This window comes from Euleptes europaea, chromosome 6 (assembly GCF_029931775.1).
Source record: "Euleptes europaea isolate rEulEur1 chromosome 6, rEulEur1.hap1, whole genome shotgun sequence".
NCBI lineage: Eukaryota > Metazoa > Chordata > Lepidosauria > Squamata > Sphaerodactylidae > Euleptes > Euleptes europaea.
In genome coordinates, this window is record NC_079317.1 from 6,814,569 (window position 1) to 6,836,310 (window position 21,742).

At 46.1% G+C, this 21,742-nt stretch overlaps 1 protein-coding gene across 1 annotated transcript in view; it reads right to left on the bottom strand.

Annotated features, from left to right (window-relative positions):
- The window catches only part of WDHD1 (WD repeat and HMG-box DNA binding protein 1), a 51,793-nt gene extending 31,076 nt beyond the window's left edge, over positions 1 to 20,717 (bottom strand). The window contains exons 1-7 of the mRNA XM_056850915.1: positions 20,636 to 20,717; positions 14,746 to 14,857; positions 10,723 to 10,874; positions 7,718 to 7,829; positions 4,729 to 4,779; positions 3,492 to 3,587; positions 1,755 to 1,847 (exon numbers count right to left, since the gene is read on the bottom strand). Of these exons, the coding sequence (XP_056706893.1) occupies positions 1,755 to 1,847; positions 3,492 to 3,587; positions 4,729 to 4,779; positions 7,718 to 7,829; positions 10,723 to 10,874; positions 14,746 to 14,857; positions 20,636 to 20,712 (693 nt within the window). The 5' untranslated portion in view covers positions 20,713 to 20,717. The remainder of the gene's footprint in view (positions 1 to 1,754; positions 1,848 to 3,491; positions 3,588 to 4,728; positions 4,780 to 7,717; positions 7,830 to 10,722; positions 10,875 to 14,745; positions 14,858 to 20,635) is intronic.
- Between the last annotated feature and the right edge of the window lie 1,025 nt (positions 20,718 to 21,742).

Genomic DNA, 21,742 nt, shown 5'->3' on the forward strand with positions numbered 1-21,742 from the left:
ATCTTAAGAACATAAGAAAGGCCCTGCTAAATCAGACCAAGGCCCATCGAGTCCAGGAGTCTGTTCACACAGTGGCCAACCAGGTGCCTCTAGGAAGCCCACAAACAAGACAACTGCAGCAGCACCATCCTGCCTGTACTCCACAGCACCTAATATATTCGGCATGCTCCTCTGATCCTGGAGAGAATAGGTGTGCATCATGACTAGCATCCATTTTGACTAGTAGCCATGGATACCCCTCTCCTCCATGAACATATTCACTTCCCTCTTAAAGCCTTCCAAGTTGGCAGCCATCACCACAACCTGGGGCAGGGAGTTGCACAATTTAACCACATATTGTGTGAAGAAATCCTTCCTTTTATTTATTTTGAATCTCTCACCCACCAGCAGATGACCCTGTGTTCTAGTATTATGAGGGAGAAAAGCTTCTCCCTGTCCTCAATTTGTCTTCTTTTGTCTTCAGTCCACAGTGAAGACTTTTGTGCTGTGGTGGCAGCTACTGCTGAAGCAACGTTTTCAAAACCTGCACAGCCGATCAAGTCTCCAATTTCAAATCAGAAGCCTTGCTGGGCAAAAGCTCCACCTGGCCCAACCCCCTTTGTAAAAAAAAAATGGCAGGTACCTGGAAAGGTGTCTGCAGGAACCATGGCACCCACGGTCAGCGGGTTCTAGATCAAATCAAGCCTGAACTGTCCCTAGAAGTTGAAATGACTATACCAGGGGTGGGGAACGTCAGGCCCGGGGCCTGTTTAAGGCCCGCAAAATCATTTGGTCTGGCCCTTCGTGGGTCATGGCAGATCTCTAGCTCAGAAGGATCTAAGACTGGCAATCCGCCCCCTCCCGCGGACAGGAATAGCCTCTATTCAAGGCAGATGTGAGTTTGTTTTGCCGAGAAAAGGAACCTTTTCCCCCCCTTATAGAAGAGTCGTTAGCTACGGAGCTGCTAGGACCGCCCAAAAAACTGTATTAACCCTTTCTTACCCTGGCCATGGAGAAACGTATTCCCTATGTACTACAAGAGGGTTGGGGGCGGAAGTGGAAACAATGGAGGGGTTAAAGGGGGCAGGGCCAGAATGCGCGGGGGGGGGGAGTTCTTAGCCAATGTGTCCTCATTTCATCCCTGCAGGCGGAGGTAGCAGGAGCAGGCTGTAGAATCCAGCCCTGACCATGAGGAGAAGGAGCAACTCCAGCGTGTGGCTGGACGGCTATGCCCGGCTGGTGCAACAGACCATCCTGTGCCACCAGGTGGGCGAGTGCGCCACCGGTTGGATGCCTGCCTGCCTGCTCGTGCCCCCGGGGGGGTTATCTGGGGCAGCTGCCTGCTTGGGGCTTGGTTGGCTAATTTTTAAGTTGATAATTTTGTATGACCAGCGAATGATGTTATAAATATCCAAATGGCCCTTGGCGGAAAAAAGTTTCCCACCCCTGGACTATACTGAGGCTGTTGTACATTGGTCACATTATGAGAAGGCAAAGAGTCACTGGAAAAGAGTATCATGCTAGGAAAACTTGAAGGAAGCAGGAAAAGAGAAAGACCCAACATGAGATGGATAGGCTCTATAAAGGAAGCCACAGCCCTCAGTTTTCAAGCCCTGAGCAAGGCTGTTAACGAGAAGACTTTTTGGAGGACATTAATTCATAGGGTCGCCATGAGTCAGAAGCGACTTGACGGCACTTAACACACACACACCAGACTACTGCTCACTTTACCACACATAAAGATTGAACTTAACAACCATCTGACAGATGCTTACCTGGGTGATGAAGTCATCTGACAGATCAAACTGGTGCTCCCATGTTTCCCTCCCATACAGCTTAACAACTTTCTCTACTGGGATGGCCAGCATCTGTTCAGAGGAGAAACCACATTTTTTTAAAAATAAGTTTTTAAAATAACAAACAAGCTTCAATACTTCATTCTATTCAGCTGTGAACCCCCAACAGGTCAAGGAGCGGACACGAAACATTTATTTATTTTATTGAGACAGTTATACCCTGCTTTTCCTCCCAACGGGGATCCAAAGCGGTTTACAAAAACCAGTCTCCCTTCAAACATTTCATCTGGGCAAACAACCCCATGAGGAAGGTGAGGCTGAGCGCTGGCCTAAGATCTCCCAGCAAGCTTCCGTGGCAGTGGGGATTTGAACCTGGGTGCAGCAGCTGCCACCAGAGCACTGTGATACTGTTGTTAAACGGCGGCGATCGGTTTGTGGCTGGCTCCGCCTCCTGCAGCAGCCATCTTGTTGATATGCCCAGAATTCCAAATGTGCCCACAGGCTCAAAAAGGCCGGGCACCTCTGGCCCAGCATAACCAGTTAAAAGTGCTCTCAGGGGGCAGGGGAACATCGTACCTGGAGTCTATGGGGCCTTGTAATCATGAGCCCAGAGAGCCACTGTCCTCCACCCAGGCTGGCTCACTGCCTCCACGCCTTTTGAGCTTCCCTGGGCCAGACGGCCAAGGCCGCCCTATTGCAGAGGCTATCCTGACTGTACACCTATCTGCCCCTGGCCCCACCCTGCTCCACCCAGGTGAGTATTGCTGCTGGGCCCAAGGTAGGGCTGCCAACCTGCAAGTGGTGGCTGGAGATCTCCGGCTATTACAACTGATCTCCAGCCAATAGTTGACCTGGAGAAAATGGTCGCTTTGGCAATTGGACTCTATGTTGTTGAAGTCCCCTCTCCAAACCCCGCCCTCCTCAGGCTCCACCCCCAAAATTTCCAGGTATTTCCCAACCCGGAGCTGGAAGCTCTATTCTCCAGCTGGGTACCCAAGATTGGGTGGGAAGAAAAAATATATAAATAATGAAAATATAATTTATTAGAAGCAAGATTAAAATTATTTTAAAATGTTAAAGCAGCACAATGGCATTTCTTAGGGTTGATATCTATAACCACATGCCAGACGCGTTTCGGCCTATATGGCCGTCCTCAGTGGTGTATTTGAAACCCATGTAAAACATGCACACATTCACAGATCTATATATATACATATACAGACAATATAAAACAGACCAGGCATGTAATAGGTTGTATAATATATTACCAATTACATAAACATCTGGTATGATTGTCTCAAATTGTTATGCTGGGCTGTACATCTCTCCCATATAAGATGTGGGCTGTACATCTCTCCCATATAAGATGTGTGCAATTATCAACCTGGTCCTTGTCCTGCCTTGAAACTCCTGGGCCCAGAGAGCCATGGTCCTCCCTCCCAGGCCTGCTCACTGCCTCCACACCCTTTCAGCTTCCCTGGGCGAGATGGCCAAGGCCGCCCTGTTGCACAGGCTATCCTGACTGAACACCTGTCTGCCCCTGGTCCCACCCTGCTCCACCCAGGTGAGTCTTGCTGCTGGGCCTAAGGGCCTGCGCCCTGCCAGGCTATCTCACCGGTGGGGGGTGGATTTAATGTGCTGCCCTGAACTCATTGGAAGAAATTTACAATTAAAAAATGTGATCACAAGATAAAAAATAGAGAACTTGTTACATGCCTTTCCTTTATTTGGCTGCCAGGAGAGTCTACATATTGATTTTGCATCTATCACGTCATTACACTTCTGGAGCAGTGGCCAGCTTTTTTCACAGATCTAGAAGCAAAAACAAAAACGCTTTTCTCACATCTCTACAAGCAAGCAAAAAACAAAAAAAGCTTTTCTCTCAGATCTAGAAGCAAAAAACAAAACAAAAACACTTTTCTCACAGATCTGGAAGCAAAAGCATGCTAATAGCAGTGCTTTCACAATAATGGGAGCTTGATGGCACTTAACCCGCACAATTTTAGGGAGGAATACCGGACCTCGGTCTACTGTTGCTTATAAAATGCAGTTTAATGGTCCTTATATAAGTGTTCACAGATCCACACGAACACAAAAATCCTTGACTGGAGGAATGCTGAATCAAGAAGAGGAAAAGAAAGAGGAGGAGGAGGAGGAAGGAAGAGAAAGAGAAAGAAGAGTTGGTTTTTACATGCTGACTTTCTCTACCTTTTTAAGGAGAATCAAACCGGCTTACAATCACCTTCCCTTCCCCCACCTCACCCCACAACAGACACCCTGTGAGGTAGGTGGGGCTGAGAGAGCTCTAAGAGAGCCCAAGGTCACCCAGCTGGCTTCATATGGAGGAATGGGGAATCAAACCCGGTTCTCCAGACCTGAGTCCTCTGCTCCAAAACACTGCTATTAACCACTGTACCATGCTGGCTACTCCACCCACACCTGCGCACTGGGGCTCCCTCACCTGAAGATGCAGAAAAAGTTATCAAATTTCCATTTACTAACCAGACACTAATACGAGAACTCCAAAACATCAGACACTTCACTTAGTAGAATGAAGGAGCATATTCTCCTTATCTCAGTAGCTTCTCAAGAAGTTATGAACGTGCAAGCTACTGAAAACAAGGGACAGCCATTTTCATATCAAACAGTAATTCTAAGAAATGGGACTGCTTAATCTGGACCATCTGGTTAATGCGCACACCTACGAGCATGTGGTATTCAAGATGCTCATTACTGGATTCCTGTCATTGTTTTGCCATAAAGGAACTCTATCCTGCTGGTGGCAAAGTCCCGATTGCGCTATAAAAGAGCAGGGGGGTCCTCTTTGTAAGAGCGCAAAGACGTTAGCAGATTGGTACCAGTTCACTGCTGAGACATGGGAAACTTAAAAAGCTAACGAAGCATTTCTCAACGCAAAACTTCGAGGTCTGATTCCAAGAACATGGCACTTTACCTGCTTGGCAATTTTCCACACTCTGACAGATCCATCACAGCTTGCTGATGCCTGCAGAAGGGGAACATTTTCAGAGAGCCCATAATTACAATGGCATTGCTTGTTTAAAAAAGCACAGCAGTTGGTATCTTTTGACATTTGCTAAATACTCCAAATGTCGGCAGATGTTTATCTTGAAACATGCCTCACTGGTCAAGAGAAAAATCTAACAAACACAGCAGGATGTTGCCTATAAAAACCATCAGAGGCGAATGCCGAAGCAGACACGCAGGAATCTATGCCCCTTTTTGTGCTTTGAATCTTCTTAACGAAGAGCTCACTAAATCTCAAAAGAATGTGCGTCTTTAAACTACGGTTTGGGTCAATACATGTGCCTTTTCAGACATTATTCTTTCTGCAAGGGGATTAGGGGGGGAAAGACCTTGAAATATCCTCCTCCATTAACAAAACTATGGAATTGGAGAAGAAATTTTGGCCTGATTGCCATAGTTGATGGAAATGGCCATACCCTCCCCACTGCAGGTTGCCTTTGTGCACTGCCAAAATCAGTGAAATGGTTAATAAGTATTTTTGAGTAGTCATTTCACAGAAGAGATACAGTTTTGTAGATATAAACTGACAGAAGAGATAGTTTTGTAGATAGAATTCATTCATTCATTTACATCTACAAAACGGTATCTCTTATGAATGAATGAATGAATGAATGAATGAATGAATGAATGAATGAATGAATGAATGAGGCACCCACTTTTCTCCACTCACTGCAGGCTCCAGTGGCTTACGAAATCAACAACAGAAAATCTTCAAATACCACAAATATTTAAAGCCAGTTTAATTAACAGTTTAATTCTGTTGTCCCAGAAGGTCAGACCAGAACCAAAGGGTTGAAATTAAATCAAAGGAGTTTTCGGGTAAACATTAGGAAGATCTTTCTGACAGTTAGAGTGGCTCCTCAGTGGAACAGGCTTCCTTGGCAGGAAATGGACTCTCCTTCTTGGATCCTGGGTTTGGGTTTTTTTTTGCCATTTTCTGGGCATGGAGTAGGGGTCACTGGGGGGAGGGGGTAATTGTGAATTTCCTGCATTGTGCAGGGGGTTGACTAGATGACCCTGGAAGTCCCTTCCAACTCTTAGATTCTAACAACTAATCAACCTGCCATCAGCAGACTAATCCGGAGGGTGGGAAGGGGGAGAGAGCAGGAATCAACAGCTCTGCTCCTGACAGAAACTGTCTTTCCCCAGACACTGTGATACACGAAGCGTATTCAACTATTCAGATTCTTGAACTGCAGTAGGCATATGTGGCCCTGGCAGCTGAATGAGTGTTAAATCCGTTCAAAAGACTCAGTTCACTGTTGAGCAAGTAGATCAGGTCCGATTCCCACGTAAATTCTAATGCTTCTTGACACATTACTTTTTTATGGGGTGACTTCACCACACCACTTTTGTGCAGCGATGAAGTATTTCATTTGAAAGCTGTCCCATATTTATTTATATTTTTGTTCGATTTTTTAGCTGCCGCTCACCCAAAGGGTCTCATGGCGACCTACAACATTAAAACGGTATGAATGAGTTAAAAACAATGTAAAAGCAAATAATATAAAATATTAACATCAAAATGTTAAACTATTGAAATATGTGGCTAGAACCATGCCACTAACAAAACAACCCAAACACACGGATTACACGCCAAAGGCCAACCTAAACAATTGGGCCTTGCATGCCCCGTGGAAACTAAAGAAGTCCGGCAGGGCACGAGTGTCATCAGAGAGTGATTTCCGCAGGGTAGGGACCATGACTGAGAAGGCCCTTCCCCTGGGGACAGCTAACTGAGCCATCCTGGGGCCGGGAACCTTAAAGAGGCCCCTAGAGGATGACCGAAGGGAGAGTGGGGGGGTTGTAACAGGAGAGGTGGCCCCCATAGGTATGAGGGTCCCAGACCATTAAGGGCTTTAAAGGTTAACACCAACACCTTGAATTGGATCTGGAGACAATAACTGACAGCCAGTGCAGCTACTGCAAAACTGGAGTAGTATGAGCTGACAGTGTTGGTCCAGTCAACAACCTGGCAAGCGGAATCTTGTTTTCAAGGGGGCACCTCTACACTACAAACAGCTTTGTAAGTTTTAATTCCCCCTTCTGGATACACACCTTAACGTGGTAAGGGGTTTTGTGTGTGTCAACTAAGCTAGGAGCAATGCTGTAGTGTATGGGGTCCAGACTCTATCAAGAGACTAAACTCCTAGCAGAGTCACTCAAGACGGAATGGTCACAGCTGAGACGCCCGATGAAGATGCGCCCACCCACTTCAGGGATCAAGGGCCACATCCACAGAAGAGAACAGGCAGTTCCAATGGTGATGGGGGGCAGAGGAATCCTTGAAGGTTAGCTACTGGGCAGCAGCAGTAGTGGAAGGGGACACTGGCGGAGGATCTTTTGTAGACAACGGCAGTGCCACTACAGCTAACCCTGGTTAGTACTACACAGAAGAAGGCAATGGTAAACCACTTCTTACCAACCCTTACCTTGAAAACCCTATGATGAAACAATCCAAAATGAAAAAAGATTGACTCTATAAAGGAAGCCACAGCCCTCAATTTGCAAGACCTGATTCATAGGGTCGTCATGAGTCAGAAGCAACTTGACGGCAATTAACACACACACAAACTTTAATTGTCATGGCTGCCTGAAAAGAATCCTGTGAAGTGTAGTCTTTTGAGCGGATTGGAACTGTTCAAGAGCTCCAGCCTCCTACTTTCTTCCCATGTATTCAAACAAAATACCTGCTATGAAAAACTAATGCGGTAAAGCTTAAGTTAACTGGTCAGAACGTATCAACTGGTATGCCAGCGTATCCTCAAAAGCCATGCCGTTTGATGCTACATGCAAGTATGGAAATGTAAATGTTTAAAATTGCGGCTTTTTGAACGCACAATTACCGGAGCGCCAGGAAAAAGGTGAAGAGAAATCATTAAAGGAAAACCTATTACCAGAAAAGCATCCTTTGGATCAAATGACACGCTTAAAATTGGCGCGTCGTGCCCTCGAAAGGTCTTTTGCTTGCTGCTGTCGGCCACCTCCACAATCTTCACCAAAAAGTCACTAGAAAGAAACGTGACCATGTAAACAACAGTATTACACCGTGGAACAATCTCATTTTATTGAATTTGCATTCCCTCCATATAAAATATTACACAACAAAAGGTACCAGACAGGGTGACGCTTTTAAAAAGTTACATGTGGCCAGATCTACACAATCAAGGCATTCTCCCAAAGACAAAGCACAGAGGTCAAAGGGCATGCCAGTTCTGTTTCAAACATGTGCACTGCAAATATTAATGTGTGTTATTCCTAAATATAAATAGTTTATTTATATAATGTGTGTTATTATAAGCTTAAGCCTTTTAATGTGCATTTTATTTGTTGATCACAATGAACTAACGTGAAAGGCTTCTCCTAACATAGCTGCTAAAAACCGGGGCAATGTGGCTATTGCGGCAAACTGAGATACCAGCAAGAGAAATGGCAAATTCACTTCTGAATGGAAAAGCACAACCTAGGACACAAGGAAAACGTAGAAGATGAGGAACTAGCCAAAGAGCACAGCAGAGGAGGAAAGAGGAAGACTGATGGAATGTCAAAGAAACACCACCTAGACTGTTCTCTGTCTTCAGAATACAACTGAGAGCAAGGTAGGACGTTTAAAGAAGGATTTGCCAAATTTTTGAGAACAACAGCGCTAATGGAAGTAGTCAAGGGTTAAACACACTGTCCTGTTAAGTGGAGAGTTACTTTCCAGCCAGTGATGAAATTTAATGTTAGGGGTACATTAAACCAAGGTAGCGTAGAATGCAGGTTTGGAGAATCGGAAGGAACAACCATATCTGTTCCTAACATTAATTCTGCTTGCTGTGTGATGAAAGTACAGCTAAGCCATTTTTAAATGCCCCACACCACCATCCCGAGAGTGGATCCTGCTGCTGCATATGTGGAATAGGGCAATATTTCAACTCTTGCATATTCTTACCAACACAAGGTTACTGAAGGTCATATGCCCCCTCCATATTTTTTTAACATTTGCAGATGGAAGATTGGCGTGGCGTAGTGTTTAGTGTTGGACTAGGACCTGGGAGGACTGGGTTCGAATCCCTCACTCCGCCGTAGAAGCCTGCTAGGTGACAGAGCTCACTCACCGTGTGCCCACATTTCCCCCAAAGTTTAGTGCCATCCCTCAAGGGCATGCAAGTTTTTTCCAGGTTATGTAAGCATTTCGAATATGGGATACTCAACCTGTATATAACTATATACATAACTATACATATATAACTATATACCTATAACTATATATATATTGTCCCGAGACGGCCCCTCGCTCGGTCCGTCCGGGACTACGGGGCCCCGATGCCTCTAGGACCCCACAGGAGGGGAGGACTCAGGAGGGGGTGGGGGACACCCAAGGAGCCGACGCCTTACCTGTCCGTGTGTTTATTCCCACAGGCTCCGCAGCTGGCAAGGGAGCCGCCCGCAAGGAAGACCCGGCCCGGGGGGCGGGCCGGGAGGGAAGAGACGGCCGACCCCCGAGAGAGGGAGGGGGGGGCCGACGGACGGGGGACGGCGTTGGAACCCCGGGCGGCCACGGAGCACACAGGGGTCTTGCCGCCCCAGCGGGCCACCGGGAAGACCAGCCCTCCGAGCAGCTGACAGGCGGGCGGGCGCGGCCTGGGCGAGGCCGCGGCAGTCCCGAGGCCCCCCGGGCCGGCAGGTTCCCCTCAGCCCTCACAAGGGGGAGGGGAAGAGAGGCACCGGCCGGGAGGTAGGACCGGAAGCAGAGCCGGTATGGCGACCTGCTTCCGGAGGAGGGCCCTTCATCCCTTATAAGGTCTCGGGGGCGGGGCCTAGAAGGGGGTGGAGCGCAGCCAGGCCTTTATAAAGGGCAGAAGAGTGGAGGCCAGGGAGGAGAGAGGTCAGTGGTCTCCTTGACTGTCTGCCGGCAGTAGAGAGACTCTGGCTGCATCGGGGGGAGAAAGTGACTCTGATTCTCCCTCCGCATGTTCTGAGGCCGATGAAGCCCCGTTGGCTCGCCGGGGAGAGGCAATAGAGGAGCAGGGGAACCCACACCCCAGGGCTCCAGCTCCTACATATATATACACACACATATATAATTATATGTAAATAGTCTACTATATATAGTTATATGTATATGTGTGTGTGTGTTAAGTGCTGTCAAGTCACAGCTGACTTATGGCGACCCCTTATGGGGTTTTCATGGCAAGAGACTAACAGAGGTGGTTTGCCAGTGCCTTCCTCTGCACAGCAACCCTGGTATTCCTTGGTGGTCTCCCATCCAAATACTAACCAGGGATGACCCTGCTTAGTTTCTGAGATCTGACGAGATCAGGCTAGCCTGGGCCATCCAGGTCAGGGCTATATGTATATAGTCTACTACAAATAAATATATAACTATATATACAGTTGTAGTCACATGCATATATATGTGTATTTATCATATATATTGTATAAGATATATATCTTATACAATACACATATATAAAAACACAGATTATATTTACATATGTGGGGCAGATAATTTTCTATAGGAAAACATCTAGCATCAAGGGGGGGAAATCTGGAAAAATTTTCACTCCTCATCATTGCTTTCAACAGGAGGAGGAGGAGGAGGAGGAGTTGGTTTTTATACCCTGCTTTTCCCTACCTCTAAGAAGTCTCAAACTGGCTTACAATCACCTTCCCTTCCCCTCCCCACACCAGACACCCTGTGAAGTAGGTGGGGCTGAGAGAGTTTGGAGAGAGCTGTGACTGGCCCAAGGTCACCCAGCAGGCTGCGTGGAGGACTAAAGGAGTGGAGGAGTGGGGACTAAAACCCGGTTCTCCAGATTAGAGCCTGCCGCTCTTAACCACTACACCTCGCCAGCATCCAAAGTTCACAATGCAAAGCGTTTATGGACTTCCCCCTCACACTTCTGGGTCAAACTACCTGGACCCAGCAGCGACTTTGCTCCCATCAGCATTGAAAACCACGTGGTTGGCATTCATCGTGAAGCGAGTCAGGATACCATCTGGAACGCCCTCTGGGAAAGTGTGGATCTGGACCGCATTGTTCGATACCGCAGTAATCAACCTTCCATTCTGCAGATAAAATAATACTTAGTCAAATTAACTTGTGGAATTGGTTCTTGTAGGTTATCCGGGCTGTGTAACCGTGGTCCAAGACCACGGTTACACAGCCCGGATAACCTACAAGAACCAATGAACTCTGACCGTGAAAGCCTTCGACAATATTTTTAACTTGTGGAACTTTCTGCCACAGAATGTGGCAACAGCTACTTATTTAGATGGCTTCAAAAGCGGGGTAGGCAAATTCAGAGAGGACAGGCCTATCACTGGTTCTTAGCCACAACGGTTAAATGGGACCTCCATGTTCAGAAGCAATCTACCTCTGAATGCCAGTTGCCAGGGGCAGAGGCAACAGTGTAAACAATTTTGGCCTCTGTGCCTGTGCTCTGGAGCATTTGGATGGTTACTGTAGGAGAGACAAACTAGATAGGCTGCTGGTCTGCATGAAATAAGATGAAGTGATTTATGTCAATATACAAGGCAATCTGGAGGCAGAACAACCTTATACAACAAACACAAAGAAACCCACTCTTTTGTTTGCCCCATAATGTCAATTCAAGGGAGGGGGCTCTGAAGGGAAAAAACTGGCAGACAGGAGAAGTACTTAGTCCTTCCTCTGCCCCACCACAAATGCCTCCCCCATACACACACACACAATTTTTGCTCATGTTTTCATCATCTGAGCTCTAAGATGGGAATCTGGGCAAAAGATTCAGGACGAACAAAAGGAAATGTCTTTACTCAAGGAGTGATTAAAATGTGGAATTTGCTGCCAGAGGACGTGGTGATGGCCACAGGCATAGACAGCTTTAAAAGGGGTTCAGAAAACTCTTGGAGGAGAGGTCTATCAGGGACTACTAGCCATGTTGACTAAAGGGAACCTCCACACTCAGAGGCAGTCAACCTCTGAACACCAGTGCCAGGAGGCAACACCAGAGGAAATCTTCAGCCTCTATGCCCTGTTGTTGGACCTCCAGAGGAACTGGTCAGCCACTGTGTGAGACAGGATGCTGGAGTAGATTGACCACTGGGCTCTTTTTATGAGCAGGGCTCTTTTTATGTTAAGATCAAAAGGGACACTGGATGGAGGAAACAGTGTGGAACACATTTTCAGGGCTAATCATCCCCTTTTCCCTCCTGTTGTCTCCTCCTTCCTCTTAACAATCCTGCGAGGTAGGTAAGGCTGACAGAGAAAGTAACTAGCCCAAGATGACCTAATGAACTAAGTGTGGATTTGAAACAGGGTTTCCCACGTACTAGTCTATCGCTCAAGTCAGTATTCCATACTGGCTTACCAGCCCTACTATCCTACAAGTCATAAAAAATCCTATCTCCACAAAAATGCACAGGCATGTTTTTTGTATAACAACCACCACAGGGCAATTTGCTCCCGCAAAGCTACTGAACAACAATAGTGTGAATATAGATGCACAGTAGCAAATGCATGGATAAATCCTGCCAACATCTAACCCGCAGTTTCAACAGGGGACTGCTGTGGGGGGAAATGAATGAAACAATATAAGACCAAGAGTTAAAAAGAGATGGGAAAAATGGCGGCATGATTGCAGTGAACACACAAGAGCACAAAGAAAATAATGTGCAAGCGTGCATGAGTTCTCGATGCTACAGGCTTCCAGGGAAATCTACAAACACAACAGAAGTCACTAAACCAGGGGCACCAAACTCATTTGTTACAAGGGCCAGATATGATATAAATGTCACTTGGTTGGGCCAAGCCACATGTACCATAAAATTTAATGCCAGGTACCAGAGATTCACTTTATAGAAGACATAGGCAAAGTCAATTAATGATATGAACACATGAAGCTGCCTTATTCTGAATCAGACCCTTGGTCCCTCAAAGTCAGTATTGTCTACTCAGACCGGCAGCTGCTCTCCAGGGTCTCAGGCAGAGGTCTTTCACATCACCTACTTGCCTGGTTCCTTCAACTGGAGATGCCGGGGATTGAACCTGGGACCTTCTGCATGCCAAGCAGATGCTCTACCACTGAGCCACTGCCCCTCCCCATATTGTTAATTACTTAAAATACAAACATGCTTAAAACAATAACTCTTACAGTATTTTCTTTTATTTAACTGTCTTTGATCATTGACACCTTGGGGGGGTGGCTGCCTCGGGGGCCAGATAAGAGCTCTCAAGGGGTTGTCTGCAGGCCGTACGCTTGAAACCCCTGAACTAAACCTTTAGTAAAAGGTGAACAGTTAAAAGAACATAAGAAAGGCCATGCTGGATCAAACCAAGGGCCATCAAGTCCAGCAGTCTGTTCACACAGAGGCCAACCAGGTGCCTCTAGAAAGCCCCCAAACAAGACGACTGCAGCAGCACCATCCTGCCTGTGTTCCACAGCTCCCAAGATAATAGGCATGCTCCTCTGATCCTGGAGAGAACCGGTATGCACTGGTAAGTTGTTTACATTTGGGCCAGCAATGAGATACTCAGTGGCTCAGGAGCTACATGTGACTCTTTCAGCATGTCACCTGAAGCCCTTCTGACCGCTGGTCTTCAATTTGGTCCTGGTTAGCATTTGGATGAGACACCCCAAGGAAGTCCAGGGTTGCAACACAGAGGCAGCCGATGGCAAACCACCTCTGAATTTCTCTTGCCTTGAAAAATCTACAGGGTCACCATACGTCGGCTGCAACTTGACACCACTCCTTGACACCACTTTGCACCACCACCACCAATTGCGAATGAGGTTCTCTGAGTACTACTGATCCAGGAGGAACTTTTCTTCAGAAAGCAGTTTCAGTTAGGCTTGTCTTCACTTGCTATAGCCACAAGAGGGCAGACATAGTCCAAGCTTCACAGATAAAATGCCATTATGAAAAACTCCAATTTTAACTTCGAAAACGCTCGTTTGCAGACAAGAACATTGTGTTGAGGTCTGAAGATAGCACCTCTTAAATCAGATTGCAACACTTTAACACAGTGCCAGTATTAGTATTATTTGCAGAAAAGAGCTGCCGATGCCTATTTCATTGGTCAATGCTGCAATTCTGCTTTTCCACTCCGCCCAAAAGCAAAGAACGGATTAAAAGTTATAAAGTTGCTAAAATAAAACAATCCACTCAGGTTTAAAGGTTGAGATACTAGCTTGTGCAGCAAGAGCATCACAGTACTAAAAATTTCTGAACCGCTCTAATAATAATTGTGCACCATCAAGTTGCAACCAACTACCCCTGGGCCACGGAGTTTTCAAAGCAAGAGCTGAGCAGAGGTGGCTTGCTGTTACCTATCTCTGCAAAGCAACCCTGGTCTTCCTTGGTCATCTCCCATCCAAATAATAACCAGGGCCCACCCTGCTTAGCTTCCAAGATCTGAGGAGATCGGCCTAGTCACAGCTGAACCACTATAGCATATAATAATAATAATTTCATTTCTAGTCCACCTTTCTCACTGGGACTGAAGGCAGATTAAAAGATAAAGGTGCAAGCACCAGGGCATTATTGACCCATGGGGTGATGTCACATCCCGATGTTTACTAGGCAGACTTTTTTATGGGGTGGTTTGCCAGTGCCTTCCCCAGTCATCTTCCCTTTACCCCCAGCAAGCTGGGTACTCATTTTACCGACCTCGGAAGGATGGAAGGCTGAGTCAACCTTGAGCCGGCTGCCTGAAACCGACTTCCGTCGAGCAGAGCTTTTGACTGCAGTACTGCAGCTTACCACTCTGTGCCACTTTGGGGTCCTGAAGGCAGATTACAAACACGATAAAACAAACTTTCCAGTTAGAAAGCAAGTGGCTCAGAAAATATAGTAACCTCAGTCCATCAGCAACCAATCAGCCCTTGAAAAACGCTTGCCTAACATGCAGACTTGTTCAGTATACATCTACTTTTACCAATGAGTACAGCAACGGTACCTTCAGAGCAAACGAATAAGCCTTTTCTCCCACATTGATGGACTTGGGGTCGTCATCATCCAGACTTTCCCAAATCCTGACATCTCCGTCACTGCCACAAGTTACGATGCAGCTATCAAAACCAAACAAAATCATCATTAGACATTGCACATGCAAAACTAGACCCAAATTTTTGAGCCTCACATTTATTAAGTTTTCATTACGGTAAATAATGTTTCCGTTCAAACACAGCAGCAACCTGTAAATGAGCTGGCAGGATCTGTGCTTCGTCGTCATCCCCACACACACAAAAATAGCTAATGAATTTATTTATTTGTTATATATTTAGACTGCCTTTTCCTCAACGCGGAATCAAGGCTGTTTACAGAATGAAACCATATGGATTATTCTAAGCAGTAGAATAAAGTCAGAGGCAGGGAGGCATTGTGGCTCAGAGGTAGAGCGTCTGCTTGGTATGCGGGAGGTCCCGGGTTCAATCGCTGGCATCTCCAATTAAAAGGATCAGGTAATAGGGGGTCGAAAAGCCTCCGCTTGAGACCCTGGAGAGGCGCTGCCAGTCAGAGTGGCCAATATAGACCAGTGATGCTGAACTCATTTGTTATGAGGGCTGGATATGACATTAATGTCATTTGGTTGAGCTGGGCCATGTGTACCGCAGCGACCTCACCAGCCCAGATTGGCACTGAGGAGTATCTGCCTCGGCTGGCAAGCCCAGCGCATGCATCGCCTTCCCCAGCAGACCCCAACTTTGGAGTGGCTGGGAAGGGCTCTCAATAATAGCTTATTATTTTATTATTTATTTAGTTGTATACCCCACCCTCACACCCCAGCCACAGCCGGGCTCAGGGCAGTTCACAACAACAATCCATACAATAAATCTGTTAAAATGCTATACAGTCCTTATAAAATCTTATTTTAACCTAACTTTGATTTTTATTCAGAGCTTATATTGTATCAAAATAAAATTTGATTGATTATAAAACCATAAAACCATATGCAGTGTTCCAAAAACAATGGGCAGATAAAAGCAGATGGTGCTCATGAAGACAAAAACTGCCACGGTTTTCCAGAAGCCAGGACCGCCAAATAAATTACACCCATAATCTGAATAGTAGCGTGGTGTAGTGGTTAAGAGCATTGGTTGGAGTGGTGAACTCTAATCTGGAGAACTGGGTTTGATTCCCCACTCCTCCACATGAGCGACAGAGGCTAATCTGGTGAACTGGGTTGGTTTCCCCGCTCCTACACGTGAAGCCAGCTGGGTGACCTTGGGCTAGTCACAACTCTCTTAGAGCTCTCACAACCCCACCTACCTCACAAGGTGTCAGTTGTGGGAAGGGGAAGGTGATTATAAGCTGGTTTGATTCTTCCTTAAGTGGTAGAGAAAGTCAGCATATAAAAACCAACTCTTCTCCTTCTTCTTCTACAAGGGGGGGAAACGTAGGGGGGACAGCTCAGATTATAAAACTATAGCTGCCCACAACCATAGGCCTGGTGGAATAACTCCATCCTGCAGGTCCTGCGGAACCGCTTGAGGTCCCGCAGGGCCCTGGCCTCGTTAGTAAGGGAGTTCCACCAGACCAGAGCCGAAAAAGCCCTGGCTCTGGTCGAGGACAGCCGGACACTCTTTGGGCCAGGGACCACCAGGTTATTATTTGCCGACTGTAACACTCTCTGAGGGGCATATCAGGAGAGGCGGTTAAGCAGCCCAACCGGCATACAGCTGGTTACCTCAAAACGCCAACTTGTAGATCAAGGAGATCATAACAGTGCGTAAAGAGCCAGTTCTCTTGAGTTACATTGAAAACAGTCCAAGCTTCTGAGAATTTCATAGATCAATAGCAGAATCTTGAACTGTATCCAATGGACGACAGGAAGCCAGTGTGTATACTGCAGCTGTTGCAGTCTAAGCCAGCAACTGGGGAAGTGACTTTGCCACTACTGAAATCTATTTTTGCAGGACTCAGCTGCATTGCTTTGGAAAGAGGGGGGGACGCCTTACTAGTTAGCTCCTCCTTTGGCTCCCATGGCCCTCATGGGTGGGCCAAACTTCTTTGCCTGCCTGCCGTCTGAAGCTTCTCACTGTCCCACCTGGCACAGCAGGAAGCCACCCCCAACGGTAGTTTCCATTTGGCTCAGACACAACTGTGCGAACCGCTCAAGACAATTCTTTTCCGGCCAGGGCCTAAACAATAACACTGGATAACTACTCCAGACTTTAAGACTACTTTGTGACTGTGAGATGTCGACGTTTTATTCATGGCTGTAATTTTCATTTGTAAGGAACCCTTAAACAAAGGAAGATATTTTGCAAATTTAAATATTAATTGTGATCCTGCAAACACAACGCACATACAGTCACAAAGATTTTTATTAATTTGATGTGTATTTTGCAGTCTGTAGTGGTGATTGTTTAGACCACTAAAGAAGGCCGTATGGCCGAGACGCGTATGGTCTGAGTTTGATTGTATGATTCTATGTCTAATTGTGTTATATGAGTATATTTATTTGGTAGGCTTTTGCAGGGCCGTATATGAGCATGACTAGATTTTAACCTGTAATAAATTTATATAATTGTGACTGTCATAACCTTTTAATTGTTCGACTTTTAATTGTATAACTTTTGGCCTTGTATGTTTCTTCTTTCTTGACCTTTTGGGTGCTTGTGTGTGTGTGTGTTAAGTGCCGTCAAGTCGCTTCCGACTCATGGTGACCCTATGAATCAATGTCCTCCAAAGTGTCCTATCCTTAACAGCCTTGCTCAGATCTTGCAAGCTGAGGGCCGTGGCTTCCTTCATAGAATCAATCCATCTCTTGTTGGGTCTTCCTCTTTTCCTGCTGCCCTCAACCTTTCCTAGCAAGATTGTCTTTTCCAGTGACTCTTGTGTTCTCATAATGTCTCCAAAGTACGACAGCCTCAGTTTAGTCATTTTAGCTTCTAGGGTCAGTTCAGGCTTGATTTGATCTAAAACCCACTGATTTGTTATTTTGGCGGTCCAGTGTATCTCTAACACTCTCCTCCAACACAACATTTCAAAGGAATCTACTTTCTTCCTATCAGCTTTATTCATTGTCCAGCTCTCGCACCCATACATAGTAATGGGGAATACGATGGCATGAATTAACCTGATCTTCGTGGCCAGTGACACATCCTTACACTTAAGAATCTTTTCTAGCTCCTTCATGGCTGCCCTTCCCAGTCTCAACCTCCTTCTGATTTCTTTGGGTGCTTAATAGGGCCTAAATAAACCATCTCCTCAAAAGCTGACTGTTTTCTAACATGCTTTGAGGTTGTTGATATTGTTGATTTTTATCTTTCCCTTTCAACCAGTTTAAAGTTCTAAATTAGGTATGGATGGGTCTCAGGCAGGCATGCCATTTTCCCACTTCTGGTGGGCATTCTCCTGCCAGCTGGGCCCTCCCACCTGCCTTTGGCTCTGGACCAGTGGAAGGACAGTAGGGGGCGGAAAGGATGCTGCTCAAGTGTTAATGCCACTTCCAGGGGGAAACCTCAACATGTCAGTGCATCAACTGATGCTCTGAAAACTAAGAACATAAGAAAGGCCCTGCTGGATCAGACCAAGACCCATCAAGTCCAGCAGTCTGTTCACACGGTGGCTAACCAGGTGCCTCTAGGAAGCCCACAGACGAGTGCAGCAGCATTATCCTGCCTGTGTTCCACAGCACCTAATATAATAGGCATACTCCTCTGATACTAGATACTCTATGGTAATACCATAGTTTCAGACGAAGCACTGACTTCACATCCAGGTTTCTGCCCACACATGATGTCAACACGTCATGAAACATCATGCTTGCCCTGCCCCCACAGCTCTCAGGATGCCAGCTGGTGGCCTGGCATCTCTCGTCCCAGGGTATAATTTTCACTGCAGCTGCTTACTGCGTTCATTTTGCTGTTTCATTTTTATCCTGCTGCTTACGGTTTATCTTATTTTACAGATCATCTTGACTCTATAAAGCAGTGGTTCCCAAACCTTTTGAGTCATGGAGCATTTTTCAGGAGAGAAATTTGTCACAGAGCACTAATTTTCACCTAGCAATTATATACTAAACCGAATGGCAGTAGTATTTTTATTTCCAATCTCTTCACGGAGCGCTATGAGATGTTTCGTGGAGCACCAAGTGCTCCGTGGAGCACAGTTTGGGAACCGCTGTTATAAACGAAGCCACGGTCCTCAGTTTGCAAGACCTGAGCAAAGCTGTTAATGACAGGACATTTTGGAGGACACTGATTCATAGGGTTGCCATACATCAGAAGCGACTTGACAGCACTTAACATACACGCAGATCATCTTGTAGTCTGCTCTAAATAATTTTTAAAAATCTGCCGTCCAGTCACAGCAGACATATGGCGATCCCGTAGGGTTTTCCAGGCAAAAGACGTTCACAGGTAGTTTGCCATTGCCTGCCACAGCATCACACCCCTGGTATTCCTTGGAGGTATCCCACCCAAATACCTGCCAGGGTCAAGGCTGAGAGTGTGTGACTGGCCCAAAGTCACCCAGCAAGTTTCCATGGCAGAGTGGGGATTCGAACCCGGGTTTCTCGGGTCCTAGTCCAACACCTTAACCACTACACCGCACTGGCTCTCAATTTTTAAATAGAAAAATATAATTCTCAAATAAATAGACAAATTGGAAAATGGCAAATAGGTAGCCTAGCTCACTATGCTGAGAAGGGGGGGTTGTAGACATGGAAAAATTCAACACAATGGCAGCAGCTAAGGCCAAAGAACATGTTCGGGTTTTTTGAGAGCTGAGTCTGGGTTCCCTGGCCCCCAACTCAGGTTCTCCGCAGCCAGACAGCAGCTTCTAATTTTTTTTAAAAAAACAGACAGCTCCAATGAGTTTAGAACACACCACCCCTGCCTTCCACTCAAGCAGTCTTCCCCACACAGAAGCAGCACTGGAGAGGGGAGTTCCCCCCCCCATTTCTGTTGCTCCTTGTGGAGTATTCTGTGCACACAAAGCAGCAAAATGGGGAAATAACTCCCACCCAGCACTGTTTCCATATGGGAAAACAGCTTGGGAGTGGGGGGAAGCAGGATCTTCACTGTCCCACACAGCGGCATTCTGAGCTGTGTTCTCCCTTTTTTTAAAAAAAAAAAACCAGCTGCTGTGTGGTTGCGGAGAACCCTTATCTAACTCTTTAAAAAAACCAAACCAACATGTAGTTTGGCCCTTACTGAAGGCCCTCAAAACTAGCACAGCACCAGTTTGAGCTGTAGCACTGGCAGGACAACAGTAAACCATAACAACAGTAATTTATCATTTGTAAACATAGATCACCCAAACAATTCCTTACAACAGACCTGCAAGGGAGACAAATATTATATTCATTACCACTGACGGGGAGCGCTGAAGAAGAGTGACGTGCCGAAACCTACCTGACAAAGTGAGCTTTGACTCTCAAAAGCTGATACCCCCAAAAAATCTTGTTGGTCTCTAAGGTGCTACTAGATTCTAATCTAGCTGTTCTACAGCAGATGAACAGCCCCACCCCACCCCCCGCTGAAACTTGCCTGAACCAGTGGCTGAGATGTGAACTAGTGTCTTAACTGGAATCTTGTTCTTTGCAATACAGTCCCAACAACACTTTCCAGGGAGTAAGCCCCATTGAATAAACTTGAGTCAGATTCTGATTAGTCCTGCTTCGGATTGCTTTCTTAGCCACTATGCAACACCACCTCTCACAGTCATTTCAAACTCCTGACACAGATCATTTCCACGTAGGAAACTCTGTGAATTCCTCTCCTGGACCCGCGCATCACAAATGCAGTGGAAAGCCAGCATCAGCAATGCCTTTCTAACACATACGCATCTTCTCTTTGAAGGATTTGTGTTGAGCAATGCGGTCTTCAGTCACTTACCTTCCAGTGTCGTCAAAGCAGACATCTGTGTGACCTTCAGTATGGCCATACCTCATTGGCTTTTGGGACAAAGGCATTTTTCTCTAGCTATGTTAAAAAAAAAAAAGTTGAAATTTACCAAGCAAGTACAAGAGATTTGACAAAAAAAACGAGTGCATATCCCAAGCAGGAAAGGTGGCACAATTGCACAATGACAGATTATTGTTTCTTGGACACACAGTTTTGCGTCACAAACATTTTACTTTTTTATTTATAGTACTTCACTTATATCCCACTGTGGACTCAGAGGCTCACATCATTCTCCTCTCCTCCACTGTATCCTCACAACAACCCTGTGAGGTAGGTTAGGCTGAGTGTGTGTGACCGGCCCAAGGTCTCCTGTCAAGCTTACATGGCAGACTGGGGATTCAAGCCTGGGTCTCCTAACCACTACTCCTGGTGTAGTGGTTAAGAGCTGCAGACTCTAATCTGGAGAACCAGGTTTGATTCCTCACTCCTCCACATGAGCGGCAGACTCTAATCGGGTGAACCAGGTTTGATTCCCCACTCCTCCACATGAATCCTGCTGGGTGACCTTGGGCTAGTCACCGCTTTCTCCGAACTCTTTCAGCCCCACCTACCTCACAAGGTGTCTGTTGTGGGAAGAGGAAGGGAAGGCCATTGTAAGAATGTTTGACACTCCTTAGAGGTAGCAAAAAGTGGGATATAAAAACAAACAATTTGTTTCAGGTGTACACCTTAAAGTACCTCTAACCCGCTACGCCCCTTATTTATTTCCTTTATTTAGAATATTGATTAGCCACCGTTCTTTCTGAAGAGCTCAAGGCAGATTACAGTGTAAATAAAACACATTCAAACATTTTAAAACTTAGGACTAATTCACACATTAAGGTGTGTGCCTGAAATGAAACACAGGCAACCAGGTTGGCTGCAGTTCCTTGTGGGGCTTTGCACTCATGGGCAACCCAGGCTTACAGCCCCACAACGTCTGAACGGGCTGTTAAAGCTTACCTAGAGAACCACAAATTCTTTGCATCTGTGAAAATCAGATTAAGTAAAAAAAGGTATTTTTTCGCCTCCGTTTTTTTCAGGGAAGGATCCAGAAGC